Raw genomic sequence first — 24,702 nt, 5'->3', positions numbered from 1 at the left:
AAAATGACGCACTGAATACTATTGTAGAATTAATGATGCAAGATCGCTAAATAGCGGTATAACTTTAGGAATCTTATCAAGCCAAAGAAAAGGGTGCTAGAAGCTCAATAAAAAAAGGTTTCCTCGGAAGCACTTGCAAAACTTTGGCTTCATAAATTATTCATGACTTGGTAGGGTTGAGTTACAAGACGATGATGACATTTTGTGTATGCATTACGCACAAAATGCATGGCATGAGTAAGACGTGTTATTTGGCCAAGCTATGAATCTTCAAGAAAAGCAATCGAGTATTGTTAGGGTCATGGTGTCGTTTCATGACTTTACACCAGGAAGACATATCGGCCTAAGATGCGGTGGAGATAGCGAGTTGATCTTATTCATGTCAGTAATAATATCAACAGAGGAAACATGTTACTTACAGGGCCACCGAAAGGAAGGGTGAAATCTGCTGTCTCAGTCGCATAGCTAAATCCATCTGGTGAGGCCTCCGCCTTACCCACCTGGACATATGCTAGATACTCCGGGGCACCCAGGAAGATGATGTTATCAACTAAAACAACAGAGTCAGATTTGAGTAAGGAAAGCTTTTCGCACAGTTGCAAATCGGCAATATAAAAGTCTTTCCAATTATCCAGAAGCATGAAGTCAACAGTGCTTTCTGACACTGTTCCCTCCTTGACGAGGCGTGCCAACGACCCCGAAGCTGAAACAACATGTATGGTGACAAAGTCTCGTAAAACTGCTAGATCGGCAAGACTGGCAGTAACGGCTGCGATTATGGGGTTCTTTTCGAATGATATATAGCGAACACGCTGTCCTGGCCAGCCCGGGCCATCATAACACTAGCAAGGCAGATGGCAGAGTAGCCAACATAGGAGCCAAATTCGAGAAACAGGGTTGGTGCTGGCTCAGCGGTAGTGAGAGGTTTCGTTATGAATTTGCGTTTCTCTAAGCCAATGGTCATCGACCCCCGCGGGATCGTGGCAGCGAAGTCGTCAATGGCGTTGCAGACCGCATCTGGGTTGCCGCGTATTTGTTCTAGATCCGGGCGGCTGTATACGTATTTCAATAGCGCAAGCTCTTCAGCACCTTGATCCTATTGATACAAATCAGCCTTATGTTCGAAGGGGGTCTGCTGGACTCTGAGAATCGTACATGATTGGCTGCGACAGTGGCATTGAAGAAGCCAGCACTGTTTGCGACTTTAGGTGCCGAGCCGTCGACGAGTGCATCGGTGTTGAAGTACTTCGAAGTACCTCCCACAGGAGTATCTGTGTTCGAGGGGAGGACAACTGCCATCTTTCTCCAATTCAAGATCTTTGCGTAATGTAGCACCCTTGTGTTGATGATAAGCAGTTGACGATACTAGTACGTTGTATACCTGATGCATCATATATAAAAAACATCATCAGTTCGTGGTTCACAATGTACAAGTCGGGCACGTCGGTCCGTTTCGGGTACATTTGATTCGGTGGCTGCATCCAGCAACCCCAGTAAGTATCAGTAGCATCCCACATACGGAGATAGGTGTTTGTAAATTTGTGCGCGCATTACCGGAGATAGTAGACACGGAGATCAACGTTCTCCAATAATCGCCATGCTATACAACTTCCAAGACCCCCAAGCTGAGGGGTCATCTGCCACCATATCCGGAATACCAATCGTGTCACCATGGGTTTCGCAACTACAATCCTTCACTCCCAGTTCTTCGTCAGGCCACCGGTGCCCTCGTCCGATTTCTCCGACCAAACAGTTGTTGTGACAGGCACCACATCTGGTCTTATATACGAAGCAGCGAAACATGTACTGCGTCTTGGGGCGTCGAAGCTCATCCTTGCAGTGCGCAATGTTCAAAAAGGCGAACAGGTTGTGAAAGAGATCTCGTCTGCACTATCCCTTCCTATAAGCAATGTCGAAGTGTAGGAGCTGGATCTCAGCAAATTCGCGTCTGTGAAGAAGTTTGGTGGGCGTATCAAGACATTGGACCGCTTGGACGCCGTTATACAGAATGCGGGCATCATGACCAGCAAATTCACTTCGGTTGAAGGATGCGAGAGTCAAGTAGCAGTAAATGTTATCGGTCCAGCGCTTCTCGGCTATCTTGTTATCCCCAAACTTCAAGAATCCGCGGCCGAAACTGGAAGTCGGGGAAGACTGGCTTTTGTAGGAAGCGACCTCCAGTTCCTTGCACCCTTGAAGGAAAAGTCCCGTCCACGCAGTCTCCTTACGGCACTCAATTCGGAAGAGCACGTTGACATGAGCAATCGGTAAATCTGACTTGGCGTAGTGACTCTTGCTGCGCACTAGCTAACAATCGACCACAGCTATGGCGTCTCCAAACTCCTGCTTATGTGGGTGGTGCGCGACCTGGCGCAACGATACCCGTTGTCCGATCAGTCAAACGTACTCATTACCTGCCTGACACCCGGCCTCTGCCAAACAATCTTGTGCGCGATGATGAAAGCTGGATTGCTTGTGTGATCAGGCGCTTTATCATTGGAATCGTTGCACGGTCCACCGAAGTTGGCAGCCGCACTCTGGTTTTTGGTGTGAAGCCCGAACTTGGCGAGGAGTGTCACGGTGCATTCCTGATGGACTGCAAAGTTTGCGGAGAGTACGTATACTGTGGAGATTAATCCTATGACTAGAGAAAAACTAATGCGCTATTTGGTATAGTTTAACCAGCAACACGAAGTCGTCCGAGATGAAAGAGGCCAAAACAAAATTCTTGGGCGAGCTTCGTCCACGCTTGCAGGAAATCTATCCTGAAGTTCCCCTGAAGTTCCCTGAAGGAAATTGTGGATCGCATATTTGGGAAAAGAGTGGATACATATGGGGGTGCTGATCGATATCAGAACATGACAGGTTTGGTTAGGAGGCCAGGTGCTATCTGAAGTACAGGTCCCATAGCGGTAGAGGCTAGCGGCGACTATCTGCTTATCGCGGATATCTGTATTTCATAGTCCTGTGAGGTTTCCACCACAGTCCCCACCCTCAATGTTTTCTTGTAGCGCAACAGTATGACGGTTTGGAAGGAATCGTGTAGGTACATATATAGCCGAGCCTTCACTCTCAGAACTAGCCGATGCCAAAGGTAGCAATTATACCATCAATATTCTAGAAAGGTGGCTTCTGGAATGCGTAGTTGCAACTGATCACTGAAGGTCATTGGAAAGAGCCACAATGGCGATACTTCAACCTGTTGAGATGTTGAGTATGCCTAAATGGTTGCTAGCCGCCTGTCTTGTGAGTGGTGAGCACATCGTACCAATGCCCCGACTAACAACATCTAGCTCTTGTCGTTTTTTTGTACTTCGTGCCTTCTACCGAGTAATACTCCATCCTTTGACATGGTTCCCCGGTCCCATGAGCCGCGCGATAACGCACATCCCCCACGCTCAATCGATCCTCAGCGGATACCTGCCACACGATCACACTTCACTGCATGCCAAATATGGCGAGCAGTGCGTATTTCACCAGATATGGTGTCATTCACTGCAGCTGAAGCGTGGACTGACGTCTATGGATATGGACCAAACCGAAACTTTGCAAAGTGGGGCATGACTCGCAGCCACAAGACTGTCGACCATCTCTTATTAGCCAACAACGCAGACCATTCACGGCAACGAAGAACTGTCAACCATGCATTCAGCGATAAGGCAATGCGAGCTCAAGAGGGCCTTGTGATGCGCTACATCGATCAGTTGACAAGTGCACTTGCGGCAAATTCTATGAGTGACATCAATATCAAGAATTGGCTGGAGTATACTGCATTCGATATCATCGGGGATTTGGCATTTGGTGAGCCTTTCGGATGTTTGTCAAACGGAGGATACCACCCTTGGGTTGGACTACTGTTTCCCTTCATCAAAGCGCTTTTGTTCTTTGGAGCGCCCAGGTTGTTCCAACCTTTCACGATATTCATCATTGCTCTTTTTACAAAGAAGAACATCAAGGCGTGTATGCAGCATATCAAGCTTAGCACTGAGAAAGTCCACAAGCGCCTGGCGGCTGGCGAGCAACCGCATCGATCTGACTTTTGGACATATATCCTGCGAAACAATGATGAAAAAGGCATGAGTGTCGAGGAGATGGAATCGAACGCAAGTCTTTTCATGATTGGTGGAAGCGAGACTATTGCGACGGCGCTGTGTGGAATCATGTACACACCTATTGGCAAAGAACCCAGACTCGATGCAGAAACTACGCACAGAGATTACAGCCGCCTTCACTAAGCAGGAAGATATCAACATGATAAGTGTAGGTGGGTTGAAGATGCTACAAGCTATCATCAATGAGGGCATGCGCATCTACCCGCCTGTTCCAACCGGTTTGTAGCGCATCGTTCCGAAGGGTGGTGCAATCATTGCAGGACATGCTGTACCAGAAAATGTAAGTTAACTTCCTCGATTACGACCGAATGAGAACACGTGGACTCTGAACACAGGAGCACTAACTACCCTTTTATAGACGATTGTCAATGTCCCTCAACACCCAGCCTACCACCTCCCCAGCAACTTCCCACATCCTGGAAAGTTCGCACAAGAATGTTGGCTTCCCAATGCACCATGGGAATACTCAAGAGATAGGAAAGATGTGTTTCAGCTATTTAGTACAGGGCCACGCAATTATGTTGGCAAGAATCTTGCGATGGCGGAGACGAAACTCATTTTGGCTCGTCTAGTATGGCAGTTTGAGTGGCAACTCGCTAATGACAATTTCAACATCGACATGCAGCGAGTTTTTATCATGCGAGAGAAACCAGATCTAAACCTCCGTATGAAACTTAGGGACGTATGATTGAATCGGAGCTCATGGTGATGTTGGCTGTAGGGTGTAGCTTGGTTTGTAGTATCCCACAAGGCAAGTTCTTTGTCATGACTTAGAGATACTACTATACTATATTTTGTTGATGGGTAGTTTGTGCCTTTTGCGGGATGGAACGAGCTGTTAACATCGCTCGTTCAGTGTCTGGGAAAGCCCGTTAGAAGCGATTATTACTAGCGCAGTGGCTACCATGTTCACTTTCAATCTAGCTATGAACAACAGCACTATTGTTTAGGAGCTCGAAGAGCTCGCCCAATACACGTGACCGTTATCAAAACGATTCATGCAGTATCATCGCAACAAATCTTATTCCCGTAACCTTTTTCAGGCCGACTCGTCGACAACACCCTCCCTTCTTCCCATATATCATCCACTAAACCATCCATATTCGTCTCACCGGATTGCACGTAGGTACCATTCCGATAGTGATTCCCTCAAAGATCCCTCAAACCGACAATCGGGCACTTTGAAAATGTGGCCGAACCATTCAAGTCACCGAGTTACGGGTACATACTGCGTTCGCGACACATGGACGATATGTGGCCGACCGACTGACCGACGGGCCGACTCTCCAAATGGTGTCACGGCATTTTTCAACAATGCTGATCATAGGAATGGTGACAATGAAGGGTAGGGCGTCTGGTCGAATTTTCGGAAAGATTATAGCCACTTACGATGTAGCATGCAGTCAAAAGCGAGTCAAGTAGATGGCTACTGGCTTTTTTTGCTACGTAGCCGCGTATATATCACGATGAAGTGCATTGCTTAGTCATTTAAATCATGAGCGCCCATGCGAAAGAATAGGGAGATAACACTGGGAGTTTGTTAGTTTATTTGTTGCAGCGAAACGTGATCTAAGTACATAGATGGGAGAGATGCAGCTTGCGTTTAGGAAAATTGAGTGATCAAGGCGCGTCTGGTGAATCTTTAGATGTAGAGTTAAACTTCAAGCTGTGCAATGGAAGCTCGTGATTGATCATGTAGTAACACGATGAATGATTCGAACATCATATTCATCAACTCCTGATGAATAAACTGAACAGATTATTTACAACTATATGTACAGATCGTAGAAAGAAAATGAAACCTGAGAAGCATTTCAAGCACCGAGATACCATATGTACTGTGGTGTAGCATCACGTGACTAAGCGTATAGTATATATTACGATTATCTTTCGTACGTAGATAGGCACCTTCTCCAATCAATCCTTTGCAACGATCAACCTTTAGCTTATTTCTATCTACTCGATTGCGGGTCGCCCTTCTGATCTTTTGAGCTCGATCACGTATCGTGCCACAGTACACAAAGCAGACCTCGATACCAGAAAAGCATAACATCATGAGACTCAACATTCTCAGCTTCTCGAAGAGAAACTCATAGCCTGGCGCAACCGTTTCATCCCACCTTTTAGTGCCGGATTCCAACGTGACATCATGGATATGCCTGGCTCCCTGGACTGTAAGCAGCTGTCCTTCGATGCCAGGTTTGCGTAAAGCATCGACAAACGCAATAGCAGTATGATAAGGTACAATGTCGTCATTCGTGCCATGGATGACAAATGTCGGGACAGTGTAATTGCCACGCCGAAGCTGCGCAAGCGGACTGATGGCTGCCACGCGCTCAGGATCTGGGGCACGAAGCCAAGCATCACCGTCCTCAATGTTACAGTGACCCGACAAAAGTAATGTCGCGCTAAGCGCTCGGGCCACCATCACCTCTTTTTTTGCAGATTTGAAGTCGCGATAACTCAACTAAAACATGATATTTTTTGTTAATTAGTGTTGCAAAGTAATCGCAATAGTCTCAATACTTAGTTTGGTACCCCTTTGCCTTAATTGCTGCGGCGAGGCGTTGCGGTACACTGCGAAGTAGCTAGGTGACCAGAGTATCTGGTATGGCAGCCTAAGCAACTTTCAAGCCAGCTTTGAAATTATCCCAGTCTTCTTGGGACTCTCCCATGTCATCGAACTGGGGATAGAGCTCATAGAGTTTCTTTTTTAGTGCCCACTAGAGGTATTCAATAGGGTTAAGGTCTGGGGAGTAGGGGGGCCAAATAGCAACTGTGATGTTGTGATCTTACAACCAAGTCCTGCACCGTCGGGCAGTATAGATACGTGCGTTGTCCTGCATAAATCACTCGCCCGGCCTGTAATTAGGCAGTAAGCCTTCCTGTAACGCTTGGATATATGACCAGGCACTATATCCGTTGTGTGCGGCTGTCTCGTCCCGCTGCATAATCACCAGTGGGCTGCGCCTAACACCCCCATTTAGAGTGACCCAAATCGATCCCCACACCATAATTGCGGGTTAACAGCCAGTAGAGACCAGTTCTATCATTTCGCGCTCCCATTTCTGGTGCGGGAGCCTCCATACCCAGGTTGTGTTGTGGCCAGAGCCGCGCGCAATAGAGCACTCATCGCTGAACCGAAATGTAGTATTAAGCCACCCAAAAATACGCCACTGTTGTGCAAAATTGAGCCTTGATTAGGCCACTGAGTTATTAAGTTTGGGCCTACGAGCAGCCCTAAACTTATAATAACCTTCAGCAGCGAGCGCTCGTTAAATTATACAGTTAGAGAGAGTAGCTCGTATGGTGGTTAGGTTGATTAAGCCAGCGGCCTGTGCAAGCTAGTAGTACTTAATTTTTAGGGACTTTTTGACCTCGCGTAGCAGCTGCCGATGATCTCTGCTAGTTAACTTTGCTAGGCGGCATATCCGGGTGCGCTTTTCGTAGGTATTGTCGGCTTTAAATCGCTGGATTACTCGTTGGACTGTACGTTGCGCGCAGCCAAGCGCGTTACTAGTTTCTCGCGCCGAATATCCACCCTCCCACTGGGTCAAAATATATATGCGCTCGGCTTCTGATAAATCACCATTCGGCATTCTCCTGGCAGCAATTTGGGCCCTAAAGGGCCTCATTTTGATGGTGTAAAATGATATTAAAGAAGGTGTCTATCTTAGGTTGTTGTGGTGGGGTAGCCCGTGCGTCACTAGTAGCGCGACAGTATTTTTGTCCTAGTACTGTATCTTCGTCGCTGTCTCCGGAATCTTCCTCGGAATCGTCTTCAGATGAGTCAACTTCGTCATTGCTGGCTTTAGGAAGGCCGTTCAGAAGAAGAGGGAGTCTATTGCCCTTCTTGAAAAGTGATAAAACGAGCTCAGAGCGGAGATCTCCAGCCCGGACCCAGCCCAAGCCAGTGGTATCAGTTCCGTTACCGTCGTATTGGGTGATCTAGATCGAATACTGTGAGTTTTTTGTTTCCATGTATAGCCATAGTGGGGAGTTATCTTACGGGTTTCTTTGGCAGTGCCTTGATGATATCTTTCAACTTCATTGTTCTCTCTGGATACTCTTCAGCTCGGCGCTGATCCAAATCACCAGGCTCGAAGTCTGGGAAAATAGAAGCTCAGAATGGCACGTGGTAGTCTCGCAACAGCGGACTTGGCCGTCCACGCAGTTGTAATGGCAAAATGGCCTGCAGTGGACCAGCCAATGACTACAACTTGTTGAGGGTCGACTACAATGCTCTTTGCTCGTGCTAGATCGGGTAAGGCGGTTGTCATCCATTTGTACGCATCAAGAGTGTCTGCGATAGGACCATCTATGATGTTGACTTCTGGACAGAGTCGATGATCTATGCTAATTGGCAAAACACCATTCTCGAGTAGAAAGTTTGTTTGCGCGGGGCGAACTGCCTTGCGAGAAAGGGTCACGTGACCCCCACGATGAATCATGAGAGCTATTAAACCATGTCAAGGAGATGTATCTCAAGTATGTAGAGTTACTGTTGGGAATTCGTACCAAGAGGCATGGCGGTAGCGGGCGGCTGCTGTGGAAAGAACACATAGGCGTGGATGTCCACGCCATCAATCATTTTGTAGACAACTGTTTCCAACTTCGGTCGTAGAGGCGCACGATGCAGTGCTTCTACGTCGTTTCTCATACTCACAATGAGTAGTTTTTGTGTGTTCAGATCCGCACTCGGACCCTGCGAGTGAGACGCAACAGCAAATTCAGCATTCTTGAAACATCTCATCTAAGTCTCAGCAGGCCGAAGTGGGTAGCAACCATCTCTGTCGGACCACCAGCTGTCTAGGAGAGCATAGGTGATGTTATACCAATCGAGGATCTCTGTGACCTCTGAAAGAATGACAAAGCCCGTAGAGTGGAGCAGCTACTTCAGGCGATTGAGTGTCGACGTACGATCCTGAGTAGCATGCACAGAATTTGTACCAATGATGACATCGAAAGGTCCTGTTGTACAGAGGGCGAGGGGAGGGGTTTGTTCCATGTTCCAAGTCTGGAAGTGTAGCCATGGATATTGGTCGGAAAACACCTTGAGCGCACGCCCGACAAGCGTGGGGGATATGTCAGTGAAAGTGTAGTTGACGGGCCGACCCAATTTGTCTAGACTTTATACAAGCTTTCCTGTTGTCCCGCCGACTGAAAAACCTTGTTAGCAAAATGTCACTATTCCTTTTGAATCGGGTATGTACGTACAGCCAGCGCCAATCTCCAAAATGTTAACCAGGTTGTGAATTTTGGATCTGGAAACAGCATCGACGATGGTACCCACGAGCATCTCTGTAGTAGTGGCAAGCATCGAGGAGTTGAGATAAAAGTCCTCCATAACGGCTTGCGCATCATGTGTTTTGAACATGAGAGCGATTGGATCTTGCTTTCCGGCGAGGCACTGCCCAAGTTGAGATTCAGTCAAGTTCCTCAATGAGAATTCGCAATTGTAGGCTGGGAAATCTTGTCGCATCCTCCCAAGGAGATCTTTTGAAGTGCTTTGCGGGCATTTGGTAGCTCCTCGTACGTGTCGTGATGTGCCAGCTGCGTTGACCAATCCATGTTTGCCCAAAATAACCCAGATTCTCTGTATTTGTCGATCGTAAGCATGCTTGCTTCTATAAGCAAATGGTGGCAATGGAGTGCCCTCTTTCATCTTCCGCAGGTCGACGCCGAGCTCTACCAACGCCCCGACAATGTAAGCCAGCATAAGCTCGTCTTGCCGGGAAGACACATTAGCACCAAAGTCTAGAAATCCGCATTTTCTCGCCTTGGCAGCATAGTCCTTCTCACTAATGACAAGAGAGTCAAAGGGACTCGCCAGGTCCGTGGGTACCTTTGGCAAGTTGCTATTGGCTGGTTTGGATGTCGGAGGTCGACTGGCGGTTGTGCTACTAGATATGGTTGAGGCATTTCCAAAATTTATGAGAACACCTCCGCAGCTTTTGAGAGTTTCTGAGACGGACAAATCCAGGAGATCGTCGTCCAGCTCGACGTTGAACTCGTCCTCAAGCTCATTCTTCAGCTCCATCGCTGACAATGAGTCGACACCTAAGTCACGAAGTAAATCGTTTCCGTTTATGTCCTCAGCTAGTGCTCCACATGCATCGGATATAATCTGGGCCACGCGCTGGCGGATGGCATTCGGTTCCCCTTGAGGGGCTGGCGCCGAGGTCTGTGAGTGAGAATGGGTTGCCTGTGTGGAAATGGAAATGGAAATGGAAATCGGCGTCGGCGTCTGCATGCTTGGCGTACTTTGTTCGCTCTCATTGCCAAAACCGAGATATTTGATGATCTCCGCCACAGTGGAGTCGAGATGCAGATCGTTTTCGTCAATTTGGACGGAAAAGGCATTTTCAAGGTCACTACTCAGCTCCACTGAGGCCAGGGAGTCAGCACCCAAATCACGAAGCGTGTGCGAATCTTTGATATCCGCAGGCGGAGCGCCGCAAGCGTCGGAAACGATTTCCAGGAGGCGCTGCCGACCAGCGCTGCTTGCAGCCGCGCGAACCTGTAGAAGGGGATCCATTTGGACAACATGAGCTTTGGTCGATTTGGTCTTTGACTGCGATTTGGAGACTGAAGTTAGGACCAGCTGTGATAAGACGTTGAGAGTACTGGCAAGGAGGTCGGCTGATTCGATGTCCTTGCCGGATTGCGACCGCAAGTCCTCTTCAAATTCCACGGCGGCTAGAGAGTCGACACCCAAATCTGCCATGGTGGCTTGTGCAGCAATAGAATCTATCGATACATCGGTGTACATAGCAATCGTCTTGCGGAGACTACTGTCGTCTTGCTCACTAGGTGGAGGGGGAACACTGCCTTCACTCTCGGAATAATTGTGGGCGGGATATTCGTCAGCAGCAACCAAATCAGGCACAGCGTGTCGACTTGGAACTGCCGTCGTAGCATGCTTTTGGGGAGCATAGTGCTTAGGGAGAGCAGCATCCTTACGGGAAGCAGGGGTAGAATTTGCCGTATCCAGCAGTTTCTCCAGCGTTGCAATGGGCAGTCGGGTGAAGGCGACGTCCATGACGGTTAAGGCTACAGTGTCGTCGCAAGCCATGACAAAGACGTCGCCCGTGGCCGTCGTGTCACTAGTAGACCTGAAGACAGCATACACAGTCCATGAGTCAGTGGCAGCAAAGTCACAGGCTTGAGACAGCGTAGCACTGTCAAGGCCAGTGGCGACGAAGACATGGTCAGGGATGCAGGCGTCACTGCTGTTGATGAGGAGGCCGACAACCTGGATGAAGGTGTCTATGGGACTGTGTCACAAAGTGCAATTGCAGAGCTTTCATCAGGAGCAACTGGAGGGGATGGGACTTTGATGGCGGCCACAGCTCGAGTGCCAAGGCTGAGGACCCAGTGCGAGGAGCGAACAAAGTCGTAGGTAGACGTGACTCAGCCGGCCCGCTTGACCATGGGCACGATGGGTGAGTCTGTGCCAGCCTCGAGCCACAGGCAGCGCGGGCCCAGGCGTGCTTCGATGCGGCGGACGGCGTCGACAAAGTAGACGGGCTGGCGCGTGTGCTGGGACAGCTCGTCGAGCAGCGGCTCAGTGAACTTGGAGTGGAAGCCATGCGTCACGTCGACACGCTGGCTGCGAACACTGCCAAACTGCGCCTCACCCGCGAGCACCGCCTCAGCACGCGCCACAGCCGATGCAGAGCCCACCACCTGGCTGGCCACGGCATTGTAGCACGCAACCTCGAGCTCGCCGCCACCCACCTTGGATATGACCTGCTCGACGACGTCGCGCGTCGCGTGGATGGCCAGCATCGTCCCTCGCTCTTCGCCCCACTTTGTCGCCATGAGCTGCGCCCGCGCCGCCACTGTCTTGAGTCCGCTTCGAAGACTGAGCGCGCCCGAAAAGGCAAGCGCCGTGAGCTCTCCAAAGCTGTGTCCAACCACAGCCTCCACCCGCACTCCCGCGTGCGTCCAGCATCTCGCGCAATAGCATGTGGACGTCTAATGTATTATGCTAGAAGTTTCACAGCGTGAGTACATTGAGATAGTTGTTCTAAGTCTAAGGAGCTGCACTCGCTGAACCTAACACCCAGCTACTCGGAGCGCGCATCGTGAGATGTGTGCCGGGCCGCATCTAGCTTATTAGATGGGAATAGATAGCGTCGCACTAGAGAGAATCCTTGCTCATTGCGTGGTCATTCAACCTCTGATCGTGTGGTCGTTGGACCATTGCCTCTAGAAGGCGTAGTAAATTTTACTTTCTGGTAGGTGAGAAATATTATTCATATCTCGTAATTCATTCCCTTGCCTAGATAGACTCTGATAGCGGTGAACTGATCATAGGATATAATTCTTTAAAAGGGGCATCTAACTCCACACCTATATATTTTCAGTATAGTGCTGAGTGAGATGTAATTCTTGGTCAAAGCTCCCTCTATCTACTATGGACTAGTGATCAAGTGCTTATATCTTTTTTCTACTAACCCCTTTTGGGAAACTATAAGCCGCTAGGTAAAATAAACAAATAAGTGCATTGGCTCTATAGAAGTATCTTTGATAAATTAACAAGACGCCTTCGTGGACATATTTAACTCCGCTTTAATCGTCTCCTAACTGACCCATGAAACGCTTATATTTTAACTAAAGTCTATTCACTATCATGTAAGTCTAGGATTTTATAGTTCATGTAATGGGTGGGCTGGATTCGGCCTGGCGCGCAGCTACTCGCGCCGCCCACGGAACCAAAAGGTAAGCACAAGACAACACGTTTATCTTATTATCATGATAACTAGATATATATATATACTCGATATTGGCGCGCGTATCGCAGCGCCGCTATTAAGGGCGTAGCCCATCACAGTTTTGAGAAATGCTATACTAAACAACTCTCTAGGCGCCTCACAACTACCATATTTTTCTACGCTCCTCTTATGGCTCTCGCTAAAGATATGGCTGTATTCTATACCTGGACTCCCTATGAATCAAGCAATTCGTATCGCGACAACCATGCTATTAGCATGTGTGGAGACATCGGCGGTCATATTGCTTCGCGTGAGATCGGCATACCAGATGGAGTGTACCCAAATGAATGTGCTATCTGCAGGAGCGCAAGAGATTCAACAAAAGACTATGATCGCGATTGGTTTGATAACTCTGTTAATTCATATGTTGATTATGCAGTAAGGACAGGGTATTATGGGAGAAACTCATGTCATGCGTAGGTAGTCATGTATGGATAGAAAAGGGAGGGTTAGGGCTGATTTTCTAAATAGTTTCGCAATCTCAAGGCATCTTGCTCACCATAACGGTCTCCGCAATGAAATGGAAGGGTTTATTAAGACGTACAATACTGTCGCAGAATTGATGCTTCAGCATAGTGCTTTGGCTTTCAACCATGGCGTGGAGGAGGTTTTCATAGGTGTTGTCAATGGCGGAACGATTTACGTTGTTCCGTATATTCAATGTGGTGATCCCATACCTATGACAAAAATCGTTCACCAGGAATTGACCACGTACACCAAAGTCACACCTTCAGAATCCCCGACCTGGATAGAACTCAGGGCCGCTAGTGGTGATCAGGCATGTACCTGGCGCTCCGCTTTTGCAGGTGGAGGACCCCTAACAAATCATGCATTGCAACAACTTGCTGGACTTGGCCTCGATAAATTGGGGTTGTACAACACTTATGGTCCCTCGAAGATTTCCATTTCTTCTCAAACGCAGATTGGCCAATAAGAATACAAAGCTGACGATGAAATGTCGATACCGTGTGAGCAGCGCTACAGAACGATGCAGTATATGTACTGAACGAAGATTCAAGAATACACGGTATAGGTATGCTAGGAGAAATTGCGATAGGGGGCGCTGTTGTTGCACTCGGCCATTTGAATGAGCCAAACCAAACGACAAAAGCCCTCATATCCGATCCATACGCGACTGCACACTATCTCACTAATATTTGGACGACTATGCACCCAACTGGCGGCATAGGGCATCTCCAGGATGATGGTTCCTTTATCTTTCGACACTGAATGGCCGGAAATGCCAGAGTTAAACTGCGTGGCCTACGCATTGATCTGACTAATACTGAAAGTAGCAGGATCACCAGCTCATGTTGAGTGTTGAACGCATCGATTGACATGCTTCCCAAAAGCTGCTCCGAGTATCTCGTTGTCCATTTGATCTTCAATCTGCAATGAAAGCTCGAATATCCAGACTATCTTCTGCACTGTTTGCTTGGACTTCTGCCTCTCCCTTGATGCATGATCCCCATCATAGCAATCCCTCTTGACAGATCACCTCTTACCACCCACGCCAAACTTGGCTGTAATATCATTGAAGCAATGTCTTTACCTCACAAGATCAATTTAGAATCTCAGACCGATGTCGAAACGACGGAAACTATGATTCAACATCGACAAATGTGGCATGAGATTCTTGGAAAAGTGGGCGAATAAATTAGGTTGATCATTTCTATGTTCACAAATTTCTTTACGGCCAGCGGGGATTCTCTCCTCATCGTTAAACTACAAATTCAGATTCGGTGAACCTTTGATATGATAATTCAGCTGCTTGATATTATTCATGACAGGGCTCTTGAGCCATTTGCACGTAGAGTGGAGGAGGCTACGAAGTTGAGGGTCATGAACTGCCAACAAGAGACCAAGTTGCTTCCTAGCTGATTTTCCACGCCAGACTCAGAAAAAGTAACAAAAGAGCTGTACCATGTATAGACATTTGAACTACGACTTTTGCAATTTTCGCAGAACTAGAAATACCTACCTCGCTATCTATATTAGGTAACATAGAGACTAAGTGAGCAAACATACTGAGATAAGAAGAAAAAACTCTTTATGCTCGTGGTGTATGGGTCTACAGCGACAGGAACGGCGCCGCATGACGGATGCTGTAAGCGTACTAAAAAGCGGCTTAAGAATCACGATCAAAACGTTTGAATGCAGCAATCTACATGAATTTGGTACGCCGACATGAACATCTACATTTACTACCCTGGAGTGATGGATGGTAAGCTGTACCCTTAATGAATGTGTCCAAGGTTAATCAATAGGGTACAGCGTAGGATACTTAGTAGATGACCTAGCAAGTAGCCACCACATCACTAAGAAGAAAGTAAATATATGATAGGTAATCTTGGTGAGGCAGATTTTTCCTTTCTGCATAGGGTGATAGTTTACTGGCAGCGCGACACGCTGCAGGTTATAGTACGTTTATTTCCTGCCTAGAACACTTGTTGATTATATTGCTATGGAGTGAGACAGAAATCTAGCGATCATCTCAACGTGCAGAAATATAATTAGCGACAACTGTACTATAATAGGCGAAATTCACGGTGCGTAATTACCTAATTAGGCCGAATCAGATGTTAGATTCACGTAGCATTATATAGTAGGCTGGTTGCAGTTGCATCCATTTTGAATATGAATCCAACCTTACACTTCCCCCCTCTTGAACTTATGGAGATAGGGTCGTTTCACCTCTTATACTGCGGAGGATTAAGCATAGAATTTATATTCTTTTATAAGGTTATCTTCTAGGATAAACATAACAGTAGACAAGTAATTTATATTATCTCTATATAGACGAAATCTCTCTACTATCTATAGGACAATGAATTGCCGATGTGTATTAGCCCTAAGTCAGGCCCCTCATTCTAACCCTATATGTATATCCTGGTTCAGTAGCCTCGCGATTGAAAAAAAACCCCTGGCGGGAAAAAAAAATCGCAAGTTCTACCCCTCGATACCTATAGAGTAGACTCTGGTCTAGTTATCTTTATTAGTTTGTTAATTCTAGAGATTCAAATGTCGTAAATAGGCCTTACACTGCTTATCCTGGGCACTGTTCTTTTCCATTCACACACGAACAACCGTGGCTTCCGAAAAAATCGCAATGAGCATTTGGGTAGTTGCATACATCGCAATATTGAATCGTCTGGTCTCCAATTTGCTTTGTAATTGGAGGTTCGCAATTACCGCTATTATCAACGCAAAATCTATATCCGAGAAGACAAGTCTTTGGCTGCTTATAACATGCGTTTGGCTGGGGCGTAAACGCAGAGGCCATAGTAGCGAAAGCAAAAAGAGTATAGATGTAATACATCTTAGTAGTTGTATAATAAAAAGGATTTGAATGTAAGAGTGATGTGAGCTAATTGTGTTGATAATAATGTGCTTCTTTCACCTGCAGTATATATTGTACTATCACTTTTAGTCATTGGGTCTACGAAATTAAATTCGATTATGATTTTGCTAGTAGCCCGTGGAGCTGAAACTATGGCACGGCTTACATACCTCTTTTTTACTAGTGCTCTACTAATAGTCTCAAAATCATAACTAGTAAATCTTATTTAGATAATCTAGCCAGTCTAAGTTATTAGAGCTGACGTTTTCTCTTCAGTGACATCGAACTACATTCTAATTCTGAGTAACATTTGACATTTTCAACCGTATTAGTCAGAGCTTATCTGTCTTTGGAACCAGATTAATTGTATAATTCTACCCTACCCTTAAGTAACATTTAACGTTTCCAGCCGTATTAGTCAGAGGTATTCGATGTTATTGATTGGTAAGACTGGGGAAAACTATCCTAACGCTGAGTAATATTTAACGTTCGAAGCCGTAGTAGTTAGAGCAGATTATCTTACTTTGTTGGTGGAATTAGAGAATTCCATCTCGACGCTGAGTAACATTTAAAGTTCTAAGCCGTATTACTCAGAACTAGTCCACCTTACTTACTTACTAATATAATCCAAGTTCAAGATATTGGTACAAGTAATGAACATAAATGTTGGAGCAGTTCTCGTGAAATTGAATTCTAAGATCATCTCTACCTACAGTTTCAAGCTATCCAGTTCTACTAGTCCCACCTAAATCATTAACTACATTTTTACCAATGTTCTACTCAACTCCAATCTTCCTCTTCCTAGCCCTAATGGGATCAGCCACCGCACAGACAAGACCACCAGTTATTTCTTCGGATTACACTAAGTTCTGCTCTTTTGGAGGGAAGGCGATGTGTATAGGAGATGACAACGACTGCCTAATTGGTAGTCTCGACGCCAGCTGTATTGCTGAGGGCGTAGGGGCCCATTGGTGCTCTTGTACTAGAAAGAATGGTCCAGGAGCATCGCCCCCTAAACCAGGCACCACGGTTATATTTAACCACGTTATTTGTTCACCAGACCGCGACTGTTATGAATGCCGGAAGCCAAAGAAGGGACCATTTGGCGATGAGGGACCAGACCCGTACCCTAATGAGCCAAGTCGTGGGAAAATTTTTAAGGATGTTTGCTAGTGTGCCTATGCACAGGGGTTCTATGATACAAACGGAAAGGTTAGATATTCAACCATCTCGACTATAACGGCAAGAAGTTCTTCTACAACAGAGAACTTACAATAAGGACAGCAAGGGCACTTCTTAAATTACTATTTTCTCTATTCCTATTTTTTGTGTTTTAGTTCTATGTATGTACTGAAATAACATATATATTTCGTTATATTCTATGTTCTTTGTGATAGTAGAATGATGTCCTTTGCAGAAAGCGCACTCTAGTAGCCTCTATCTTTACTCTAGTGCTACTATAATAAGATTCTATAATCTAGTGATATAAGGAATGATAGAAGGGATATTTGCTCTAGAAATAACTATAGATGGTTGGAGAACTACCCTGGATGCTAAGGGAAAAAATAGTTGTCACGGAGCGTTGATTATGTGATTTACCCTCCTGCTAAGAGCTAGCATTCCGCTACGAGAAAGATACTATAAAGACATAGGAAGTCACGTCTTCCTAAACGTCCTTAGGAAGTATATCTCTATAGGATGCTAAGAACAATAGAACTAATAATAATCATGATATACACCTAGCTTTGCAAAACAGTGTTGATTAGTATAGCTAAGGATAGCTACTACTTTTAACGAATTGTAGATTTTTTCTAGTAAATAAATGTAGCTTAGAAGACCGAAGGCTTGGAATGATTCTATGACGTTGATTGGACTAATCTCATCTTACCCTTCTTCATCGCGATAGCTAGGATTACCATGCTTGATATTAAGCAGCGGCCACAGTGCTGCATCTCGTAACAATTCCACCATGGAAAATGCCGCCACCATCGTTAGGCGAAAACTCAGTGGTGCTACGTCCGCTAACAGTCAGCTCCGTGACTGTTTCTGTACCGCTGCAGTCCCCGGTATCATGGAATCTCGCAAAACGTATTGCACCCTGAGCAGGGAGACACTCAGCATCTGTGAGAGCCTGATTTTCGACAACGGGGACATTAGGCCGGACGATACAGGCCCCCCAAGTGACAAGAGCACTCTGATCAGTAACTTCCGAGACGGTGCACCCTCCAGCGATGCACACGGTATCTTCAATCTCATTGCCGATCGGAAGAGAAACGCCTTCTACAGAGCAAGCAAGCTGGTCTTCGTCGAAATTGACACGGACTGCGGCCTCGAAGTCTCCGGCTCCCTGCCCTCCTAGGTCAGAGGGAAGTCCGAATACAGATTCCATTCTAGAAAACAATAGGTCATTAGTTAATGTATAACACTCCTTGGTTGTCATTCCATACCTGCAATCAACGGTACTTTGGGGATCTCCTCCAGTAGCAAAAAACTTTACTAGTTTGACGATGGGATTGCCACCAAGGGGACATGTAGAGCATGTTTGACGTTTTTCGAAGAGAGAAGAATGTAGGTTCGAGCTATACCCTCCAGCGATAAAGGAACTCGTAGTAAGAAGGAGAGCAAATGCGCGGAATGTCATGATGAAGTGAGAGACTAGTTGAAATGAAAGGTTTACTGAAGTTGGAAGTAAAAAGAACCCGCTGCTGAAAAAGAATGTTTCTAAATCGTACTGTTGGTTAGGAAGGTGTTGCTTGCAGAAATTACAACAATCATGAAAATAATGCGGTATATATAGATACTACGATTCAACAGACTAGGTAAGCAATAATCACGAACAAATACTTTTTTTAGAGTATTGTATCATCAGCCTCTTGGCTGACACATTTAACAGTCGTTCATAGCATATTTCGCCCGCCACGCCATGCGTTCAATGCAGTATTGCCAAGCTCGGCGACTTGGGGAATACTTTTGTAGGGGAGAGCGGAGTGATTAATCGTAGAGATATAGCTACAATGGAGGTCTGCTTAAGACACTAGCGTTACAGTCGTTACCCTCACTATTAAAGCCCAAGATGAGTGGCGTGTTTAGATATTTACTGGGGGGTGGTAGTAATTTTGTTCTTGTGTCAGCAACATAGGCTTTACCACTGACCTGGAACGCCAAGCTGGATGGGACGAGAGGGGCTCCTGACGATGAAACACGGGGGAAATGCGGGGATTTATTATTAAAGCCTGAGAGTTACCGCGCGCCCCTGTTGATTGATTATAAATAAAACTAAGCTAGAGCGTTCGCGAGTCTGCTTACATCGCTACTACTTTGAAGCTATTTCTGGCACAACATTCGTGCGCGCAAGGAATTGTGTGGCACAATCCTCCATTAACCAGCAAAACGAACTACATTGAACTACACTAGATATGAGCGCGATAACGGCTGTAAATCTCAGTCAATTGATACACTCTCGAATCGCGTAGTAGTTCGTCAATGGATTTCTTAATATCTATAGGCATGTTGTGAAGATAGTAGAGGACGTGGATTGCGGTGAATTGTTCGGAATAGCACAAGGTGGTCGGCGGAAATTATGGCGGTGGACGTGTTAGGTAGTCTTTTCCGGTGGTACTTCGGACCAATCAAAACATCTTTATCAGAGTCATGTCATTACTTAATATATTTCTCTATAAAGTAGCCTCGATGCGGTGGCTGTCAAGATCAAATTTACATAACAGATGGAGGCAGAATTGATTGGTAATGCTAGTAGTGAGTAGAACTCAGAATATCATTCTGCAAAATGAAGCTCTGAACCATTGTTTGCTAATACATACCCTACGTATTGATGCAAGCATTTGCAGATGCTACGCCTCAAGGTTGGGTTTGTTCATGATGGTAGTATGAATATAACTCGTGTAACTATACCTGCGGTCAGAATAAGATCAGACGAGGAAATGTCTGAACAGTGGATCAAATAATCCTGTGATGCGATTCTTTCGCGAGTGTTGCTGCTACGCCAGTTCAATGAGGTAGGCAGTGATCCGATTATAGGATAGCGGCCTCTTTTCATTGGTATTGGCTAGGTAATCAAGGCTCTTAGATCTCGACTGTCACCATGGGAGACATGACTTTCAACAAGCGAGAAAAGACCGTAGCCAAGATGTGGAGCGTTTCGAAGAATCTTTACGAGACTTCTCGTCCGCTATGCAAAGAACAATTTTGTAAGTTCAAGAAGCTTAAGTTTTGCGGTTGAAAGAAAGTAGGCCCTTGTCACGGAGTAGTAGCTACAGAAGGATTGTTCTGATAGGCGATGTTGCCCATGTTGCCCATCCTTGGGTGGGACAAGTAGATCAATACCGTTTCCCATACGTTGAAATAAGGTACCTATACTCTTAGGGGGGTACCATGACACTGAAAGATATAGTAACATTTGTAGAGCTTTTGAAGCGTGCACATTCAATGAAAGATATTCTGGACGTGTATAATGCACTTTAAGAGATTTAGCAACGGCGATATAGACGGGTCCAAATATGAAGCGCCAAAAAGGTCGCTGGGAGTCACTTCCTAATGGACCTGATCAGTACACGTGACAACAATCTCAGATTGTCAATGCTTGCGTGTAAGACGAATCTTGGGAAAAGAGCCACATCGATAAGGTGCCAAAACATAAGTCCCTGGGTTGGAAAATATAGGTCAGCGAGTATAACGCAGTACGACTTGACTTTTTTTTTCCTCTGTTTGCTATGTGGCGTATCAGATCATTTATCTCAGAAAAGAATGGCAGGCCACACCCCAACCTGCCGAAATCGGGTATCAAAAAAAATGACCGTGCAGTCAAAGTAAAAAACCGGGTAAGGGTCTGCGAGACCCTAATTTAAAACCTTAGGAATAGTTTAGTAATAATTTATAAACCTCTCAATAGGTATATGACTATAAGGCACAACTCTATTGGGTGCGACAACCACAATACGGTTGCGACGAAGGCAGCAGAACAGCGAACTACAGTTGCGATAAGACAACGATACAACGAACGTAGTGCAGCGAAGCTCTCTAATACCCATAAATTCGCCATGTCCGTCCATCTCTCTCATCTCATCACCGCCGCGCATTTATTTGAACTCGATCTCGACTCCCATCGAAACGATGTCGACTTTCTATTCGTAGCTCTTGTCCCTACTCCCCTTCCATCTTATATCTATTAAAAACACTAATTCCCCTAATACTATAATTGCTTCCTTCAATCGTCCGCTAAAGAAGATCCACGACGATATACAGAGGTGGATAGCAGATAGGTTCGATAGGTTAGAAGCTGGCTCAGACGGTACGGGCCTGATCGATCTAAGTGCGATCCTCCGGATGGGCGAGTACGCCCTCGTGAGCAACGCAGACGCGCTCAACATATACCTGGCGGGCATAGATATCATAACAGTCGACGTGTCCGAATCGAGACTTAATTCGGACACCATTCTATGGCTCTAAGAAGACACGGTCCGCATCAAGGAGGCCTTGAACGCCAGGTGTCCGACCGATCGGCAGAGGGAGTTTATAGCGAGGGTTTGGTCGAAGGGGAGCAAGGAGTGGATGGGTATGGTGCTTTGGTTTTATGGCAAAGCACTGGGTGTTCGATAGGATGGAGATGAGACCGGCGTCGCAGACGTGTCGCTCGTGTCGATGCGTGGCCGTGTCGATTGGTGGAGCGGAGGATGGGTGGGCGTAGTTGCTGCTTACTAGTTGTAATCAATCTCAGAATTCTTTTCTCTTAGAAACTCCACTCAGAAAGGCCGGAGCCAAATAACGCAGTACAAGTCGTAAGACGGAGTTATGTATACTGCAGACTAATCTGCGTATTCGCTCACTAGTAAAAGGCGTATTATAGAGTAGATAAGTGCTTTTTGTCACACTCGCTAAAATAATCCCTCCATGATGGATCTCGTCCTCTGTGCATACACTAGAGGCTACTTGTCACTATCATTAGCTCCATACATGACAAAAAGTTGCCTTCGTTCTTTTTAAGTCGTATTATCACAACTCTTAGCTTTCAAGATGATTCTGAATAAGGTTCTGGGTATGTTAGGCAATGCAGTGGCACCTGTGACTTGAACATTTCGTACACGGTCCAAACCGGAAGGCGACCAGGCAAGCGAGTGTAATGTTATCAAGCAAGCATCCACATCGACAATCTACTAGTGAATATCGGCATGGTAGTAAAATATGTTCTTTTATTAAGCCATTAAATGTCTGCAGATAATAAATATGAGCAGATTGAAGATCAAGTAAGAAAATAGCCAATACAAAGAGTCATTATAGCACCCGAATTCTTAGCCGAACAAGGCCTGGCTTTGTGGTATAGCCGAGGACAACAGCCATCCGGAGGGATAATTGCTGAAATGCATGGTCCGGCCGGGCTTCGGTGTATAGTAGTACGGCTTAGGGTGACAGTCATCCGGAGGCCGAACCCCTTAGTTCTTAGTTCTTGGCAGGGCAGGGCTTCGCGTCAGGATACAACCAGGGGACGACATCACAGGCGGCGCGGCAGCGGGTGCCTGCGCCGTCGTCGATGTTGCAACTCCGCAGCAGTAGAGCCGCGTCGCCCGAGGTCCAATACTTGTTGCTGCAGGGCAACGCGTACTTGTAAGTCGAGTCCTCGAGCAGGGTCGGGTCGTTGCGGCAGCAGGCTTCGCGTCCCTCGCCCCAAATGTAACTCCAGCCTGTCGTGCAGCAGCGACCGTTATTGGGGGTGGCTGGTGTGACGACCAGGTTGCCGGCACTGTTCTTGCCGAAGTCAGGGCACGTCCAGGTGGTCTGGCGGGCTGCAAGAGGAGCGTCCGAGGCAATAGGCGAGGATGAGGCAATGGTAGCGGCGAGTAGGCCGGCGAGGAGGTTGAGGGTGAACATAATTGTGCCGGTAGTTTTTGCCTAGAAACGCGAATGAGTGTATGTGTTAATACTAAAAAGAGTGTTATAAACAATTCAGAGTTGTGAAATATGTGTTGTTAATTAGAGAGGGTCATCCTCTCTTTATACGTACGTAAATCTTCAAACCCATAAACTTTCGTTTGGTTCTGCGGTATGTGAACTGCTTCATTATTAGCTCACTCATCAATATGTACTCCCTGTATTCAACCTTGATGATATTAATATAATGAATTACAATCGTGGAGGGGTAACATCATAAGCTGCTTAATACAGAACGGAAAGCTAGCATTGCATGGGGCACACCGCGTAATGTAATAAACCGGGTGCCTAGATTGGAGCCTTCGCCGGGACTACCCCGGGACAAACAATAATTCGTCCAGGGTCGATGCAGTGGTTACCGGGTCGACAAGTGCATACGCTATACGCGATGCATTTTTGCATATGATTTTAACGTTCATATTAACTATTACCAAGGTCTTACTTACGCTGAATGTCATCAAATCAACATGATCATGTCAACACCTGGCCCTGCCTTCTCCCAATGCTGACAATCGACATCAAACATCACACCGACCTTCCGATACACTATTTCCGAATACGGTCCTAGTACCTCACGAGACTCTGCGTCAAACGCATCTTCCAATAGTAAGCAGTGGAAGAACCAACCTGAAGCTCGAGGCAGCGTTGCATGTGGCTCATTACTGACATGGCGTGCCATCACAGCAAACAACATCATACTGGGCTGCGTGAATGGATACCAATTATCTAGCGTTACTGAGCCAATTATATATTCTTTATTCTCGTCCAATGCAACATCGAATCTGATCGGCCTGGGTGTCGTTGCGACTAGCTCTATAGCAAGACTAATGTAGAGGCGTGCCGTTTGCGCAAAAAATCCGAGCATCCGTGGGACCAGTACACGCATAGCATGCGGAAATAGGCAATGAGCTTGCGGATTCGTTCGAAGCATGGTGGCGAGTTGCATGTACTCTTAGACAGTTGAGTAGAAGCGGAGCGGGAGCATGGGCAGATGAACCAGGAGCTGTCGCTCAATCAATTACTCCGCAAATTCCTTGTCGGTATTGACCTGAAAAACTGATGACTTACTTAATCTTGGTCGCGTCACCCGTAATGTCGAAGCGGTAGTACTCTACCAGCGAGCAAATCTTCGGCCATTTTCAATTGCCCTACTCAAACTCTCTCTGTCTTCTCTCTCTCTACTATCACTTTCTCTTAACTCTTTCTATAGGGTTAACAAAGTATACAATGGCGATAAGGGTAAGCAAAATCATGAGTAAAGATTTTTTTCTTCTAGATAGATAGCGTATAGCTTTACCATTCTAAGGCTATTCTTCTTTTATTACTATAAGCTATTATTGCAAAGTTATTAAGATAGAAAGCAAGAAAACATAGTTATAAAGCGTAAATTAGTAGAATATACTTAAAATAATTGGCTCCGGCCTTTGTAAGTAGAGTTTCTAAGAGAAAAGAATTCTGAGATTGATTACAACTAGTAAGCAGCAACTACGCCCACCCATCCTCCGCTCCACCAATCGACACGGCCACG

The 24,702-nt window shown here is 46.2% G+C and overlaps 11 protein-coding genes across 11 annotated transcripts; 6 read left to right on the top strand and 5 right to left on the bottom strand.

Moving 5' to 3' along the window:
* Positions 1-29: 29 nt before the first annotated feature.
* On the bottom strand, positions 30-1,299 carry COCVIDRAFT_41941 (hypothetical protein; the record flags this gene model as incomplete). The annotated part of the gene is made up of 4 exons (XM_014696307.1): positions 30-72; positions 409-812; positions 842-1,096; positions 1,156-1,299. The coding sequence occupies 4 exons, from the start codon at positions 1,297-1,299 to the stop codon at positions 30-32; spliced, it is 846 nt and encodes a 281-aa protein (XP_014551793.1).
* A 372-nt stretch (positions 1,300-1,671) lies between these two features.
* On the top strand, positions 1,672-2,845 carry COCVIDRAFT_41940 (hypothetical protein; the record flags this gene model as incomplete). The annotated part of the gene is made up of 4 exons (XM_014696306.1): positions 1,672-1,869; positions 1,924-2,267; positions 2,465-2,614; positions 2,677-2,845. The coding sequence occupies 4 exons, from the start codon at positions 1,672-1,674 to the stop codon at positions 2,843-2,845; spliced, it is 861 nt and encodes a 286-aa protein (XP_014551792.1).
* Positions 2,846-3,183: 338 nt separating this feature from the next.
* On the top strand, positions 3,184-4,800 carry COCVIDRAFT_41939 (hypothetical protein; the record flags this gene model as incomplete). The annotated part of the gene is made up of 5 exons (XM_014696305.1): positions 3,184-3,253; positions 3,466-4,152; positions 4,190-4,330; positions 4,373-4,392; positions 4,471-4,800. The coding sequence occupies 5 exons, from the start codon at positions 3,184-3,186 to the stop codon at positions 4,798-4,800; spliced, it is 1,248 nt and encodes a 415-aa protein (XP_014551791.1).
* Positions 4,801-7,456: 2,656 nt separating this feature from the next.
* On the bottom strand, positions 7,457-7,747 carry COCVIDRAFT_111978 (hypothetical protein; the record flags this gene model as incomplete). The annotated part of the gene is made up of 1 exon (XM_014696304.1): positions 7,457-7,747. One exon carries the CDS (start codon positions 7,745-7,747, stop codon positions 7,457-7,459), a length of 291 nt encoding a protein of 96 aa, XP_014551790.1.
* A 456-nt stretch (positions 7,748-8,203) lies between these two features.
* Positions 8,204-11,936, bottom strand: COCVIDRAFT_20004 (hypothetical protein; the record flags this gene model as incomplete). Its single annotated transcript, XM_014696292.1, has 5 exons — positions 8,204-8,568; positions 8,779-8,817; positions 9,033-9,236; positions 9,330-11,367; positions 11,544-11,936. 5 exons carry the CDS (start codon positions 11,934-11,936, stop codon positions 8,204-8,206), a joined length of 3,039 nt encoding a protein of 1,012 aa, XP_014551778.1.
* Positions 11,937-12,982: 1,046 nt separating this feature from the next.
* Positions 12,983-13,312, top strand: COCVIDRAFT_111971 (hypothetical protein; the record flags this gene model as incomplete). Its single annotated transcript, XM_014696303.1, has 1 exon — positions 12,983-13,312. A coding segment is annotated over one exon (330 nt), but the record flags the coding sequence as incomplete, so codon positions are not given.
* Positions 13,313-13,391: 79 nt separating this feature from the next.
* On the top strand, positions 13,392-13,817 carry COCVIDRAFT_43691 (hypothetical protein; the record flags this gene model as incomplete). The annotated part of the gene is made up of 1 exon (XM_014696302.1): positions 13,392-13,817. A coding segment is annotated over one exon (426 nt), but the record flags the coding sequence as incomplete, so codon positions are not given.
* Positions 13,818-16,001: 2,184 nt separating this feature from the next.
* Positions 16,002-16,241, top strand: COCVIDRAFT_111924 (hypothetical protein; the record flags this gene model as incomplete). The annotated part of the gene is made up of 1 exon (XM_014696301.1): positions 16,002-16,241. One exon carries the CDS (start codon positions 16,002-16,004, stop codon positions 16,239-16,241), a length of 240 nt encoding a protein of 79 aa, XP_014551787.1.
* Positions 16,242-18,159: 1,918 nt separating this feature from the next.
* COCVIDRAFT_41937 (hypothetical protein) lies at positions 18,160-18,873 on the bottom strand (the record flags this gene model as incomplete). The annotated part of the gene is made up of 1 exon (XM_014696300.1): positions 18,160-18,873. The coding sequence occupies one exon, from the start codon at positions 18,871-18,873 to the stop codon at positions 18,160-18,162; it is 714 nt and encodes a 237-aa protein (XP_014551786.1).
* A 2,573-nt stretch (positions 18,874-21,446) lies between these two features.
* COCVIDRAFT_111935 (hypothetical protein) lies at positions 21,447-21,698 on the top strand (the record flags this gene model as incomplete). The annotated part of the gene is made up of 1 exon (XM_014696299.1): positions 21,447-21,698. A coding segment is annotated over one exon (252 nt), but the record flags the coding sequence as incomplete, so codon positions are not given.
* Positions 21,699-22,685: 987 nt separating this feature from the next.
* Positions 22,686-23,114, bottom strand: COCVIDRAFT_111962 (hypothetical protein; the record flags this gene model as incomplete). Its single annotated transcript, XM_014696298.1, has 1 exon — positions 22,686-23,114. One exon carries the CDS (start codon positions 23,112-23,114, stop codon positions 22,686-22,688), a length of 429 nt encoding a protein of 142 aa, XP_014551784.1.
* Between the last annotated feature and the right edge of the window lie 1,588 nt (positions 23,115-24,702).

Source organism: Bipolaris victoriae (assembly GCF_000527765.1).
Source record: "Bipolaris victoriae FI3 unplaced genomic scaffold scaffold_127, whole genome shotgun sequence".
Taxonomy (NCBI): Eukaryota; Fungi; Ascomycota; class Dothideomycetes; order Pleosporales; family Pleosporaceae; genus Bipolaris; species Bipolaris victoriae.
This window is presented reverse-complemented; position numbering and strand designations above follow the sequence as displayed.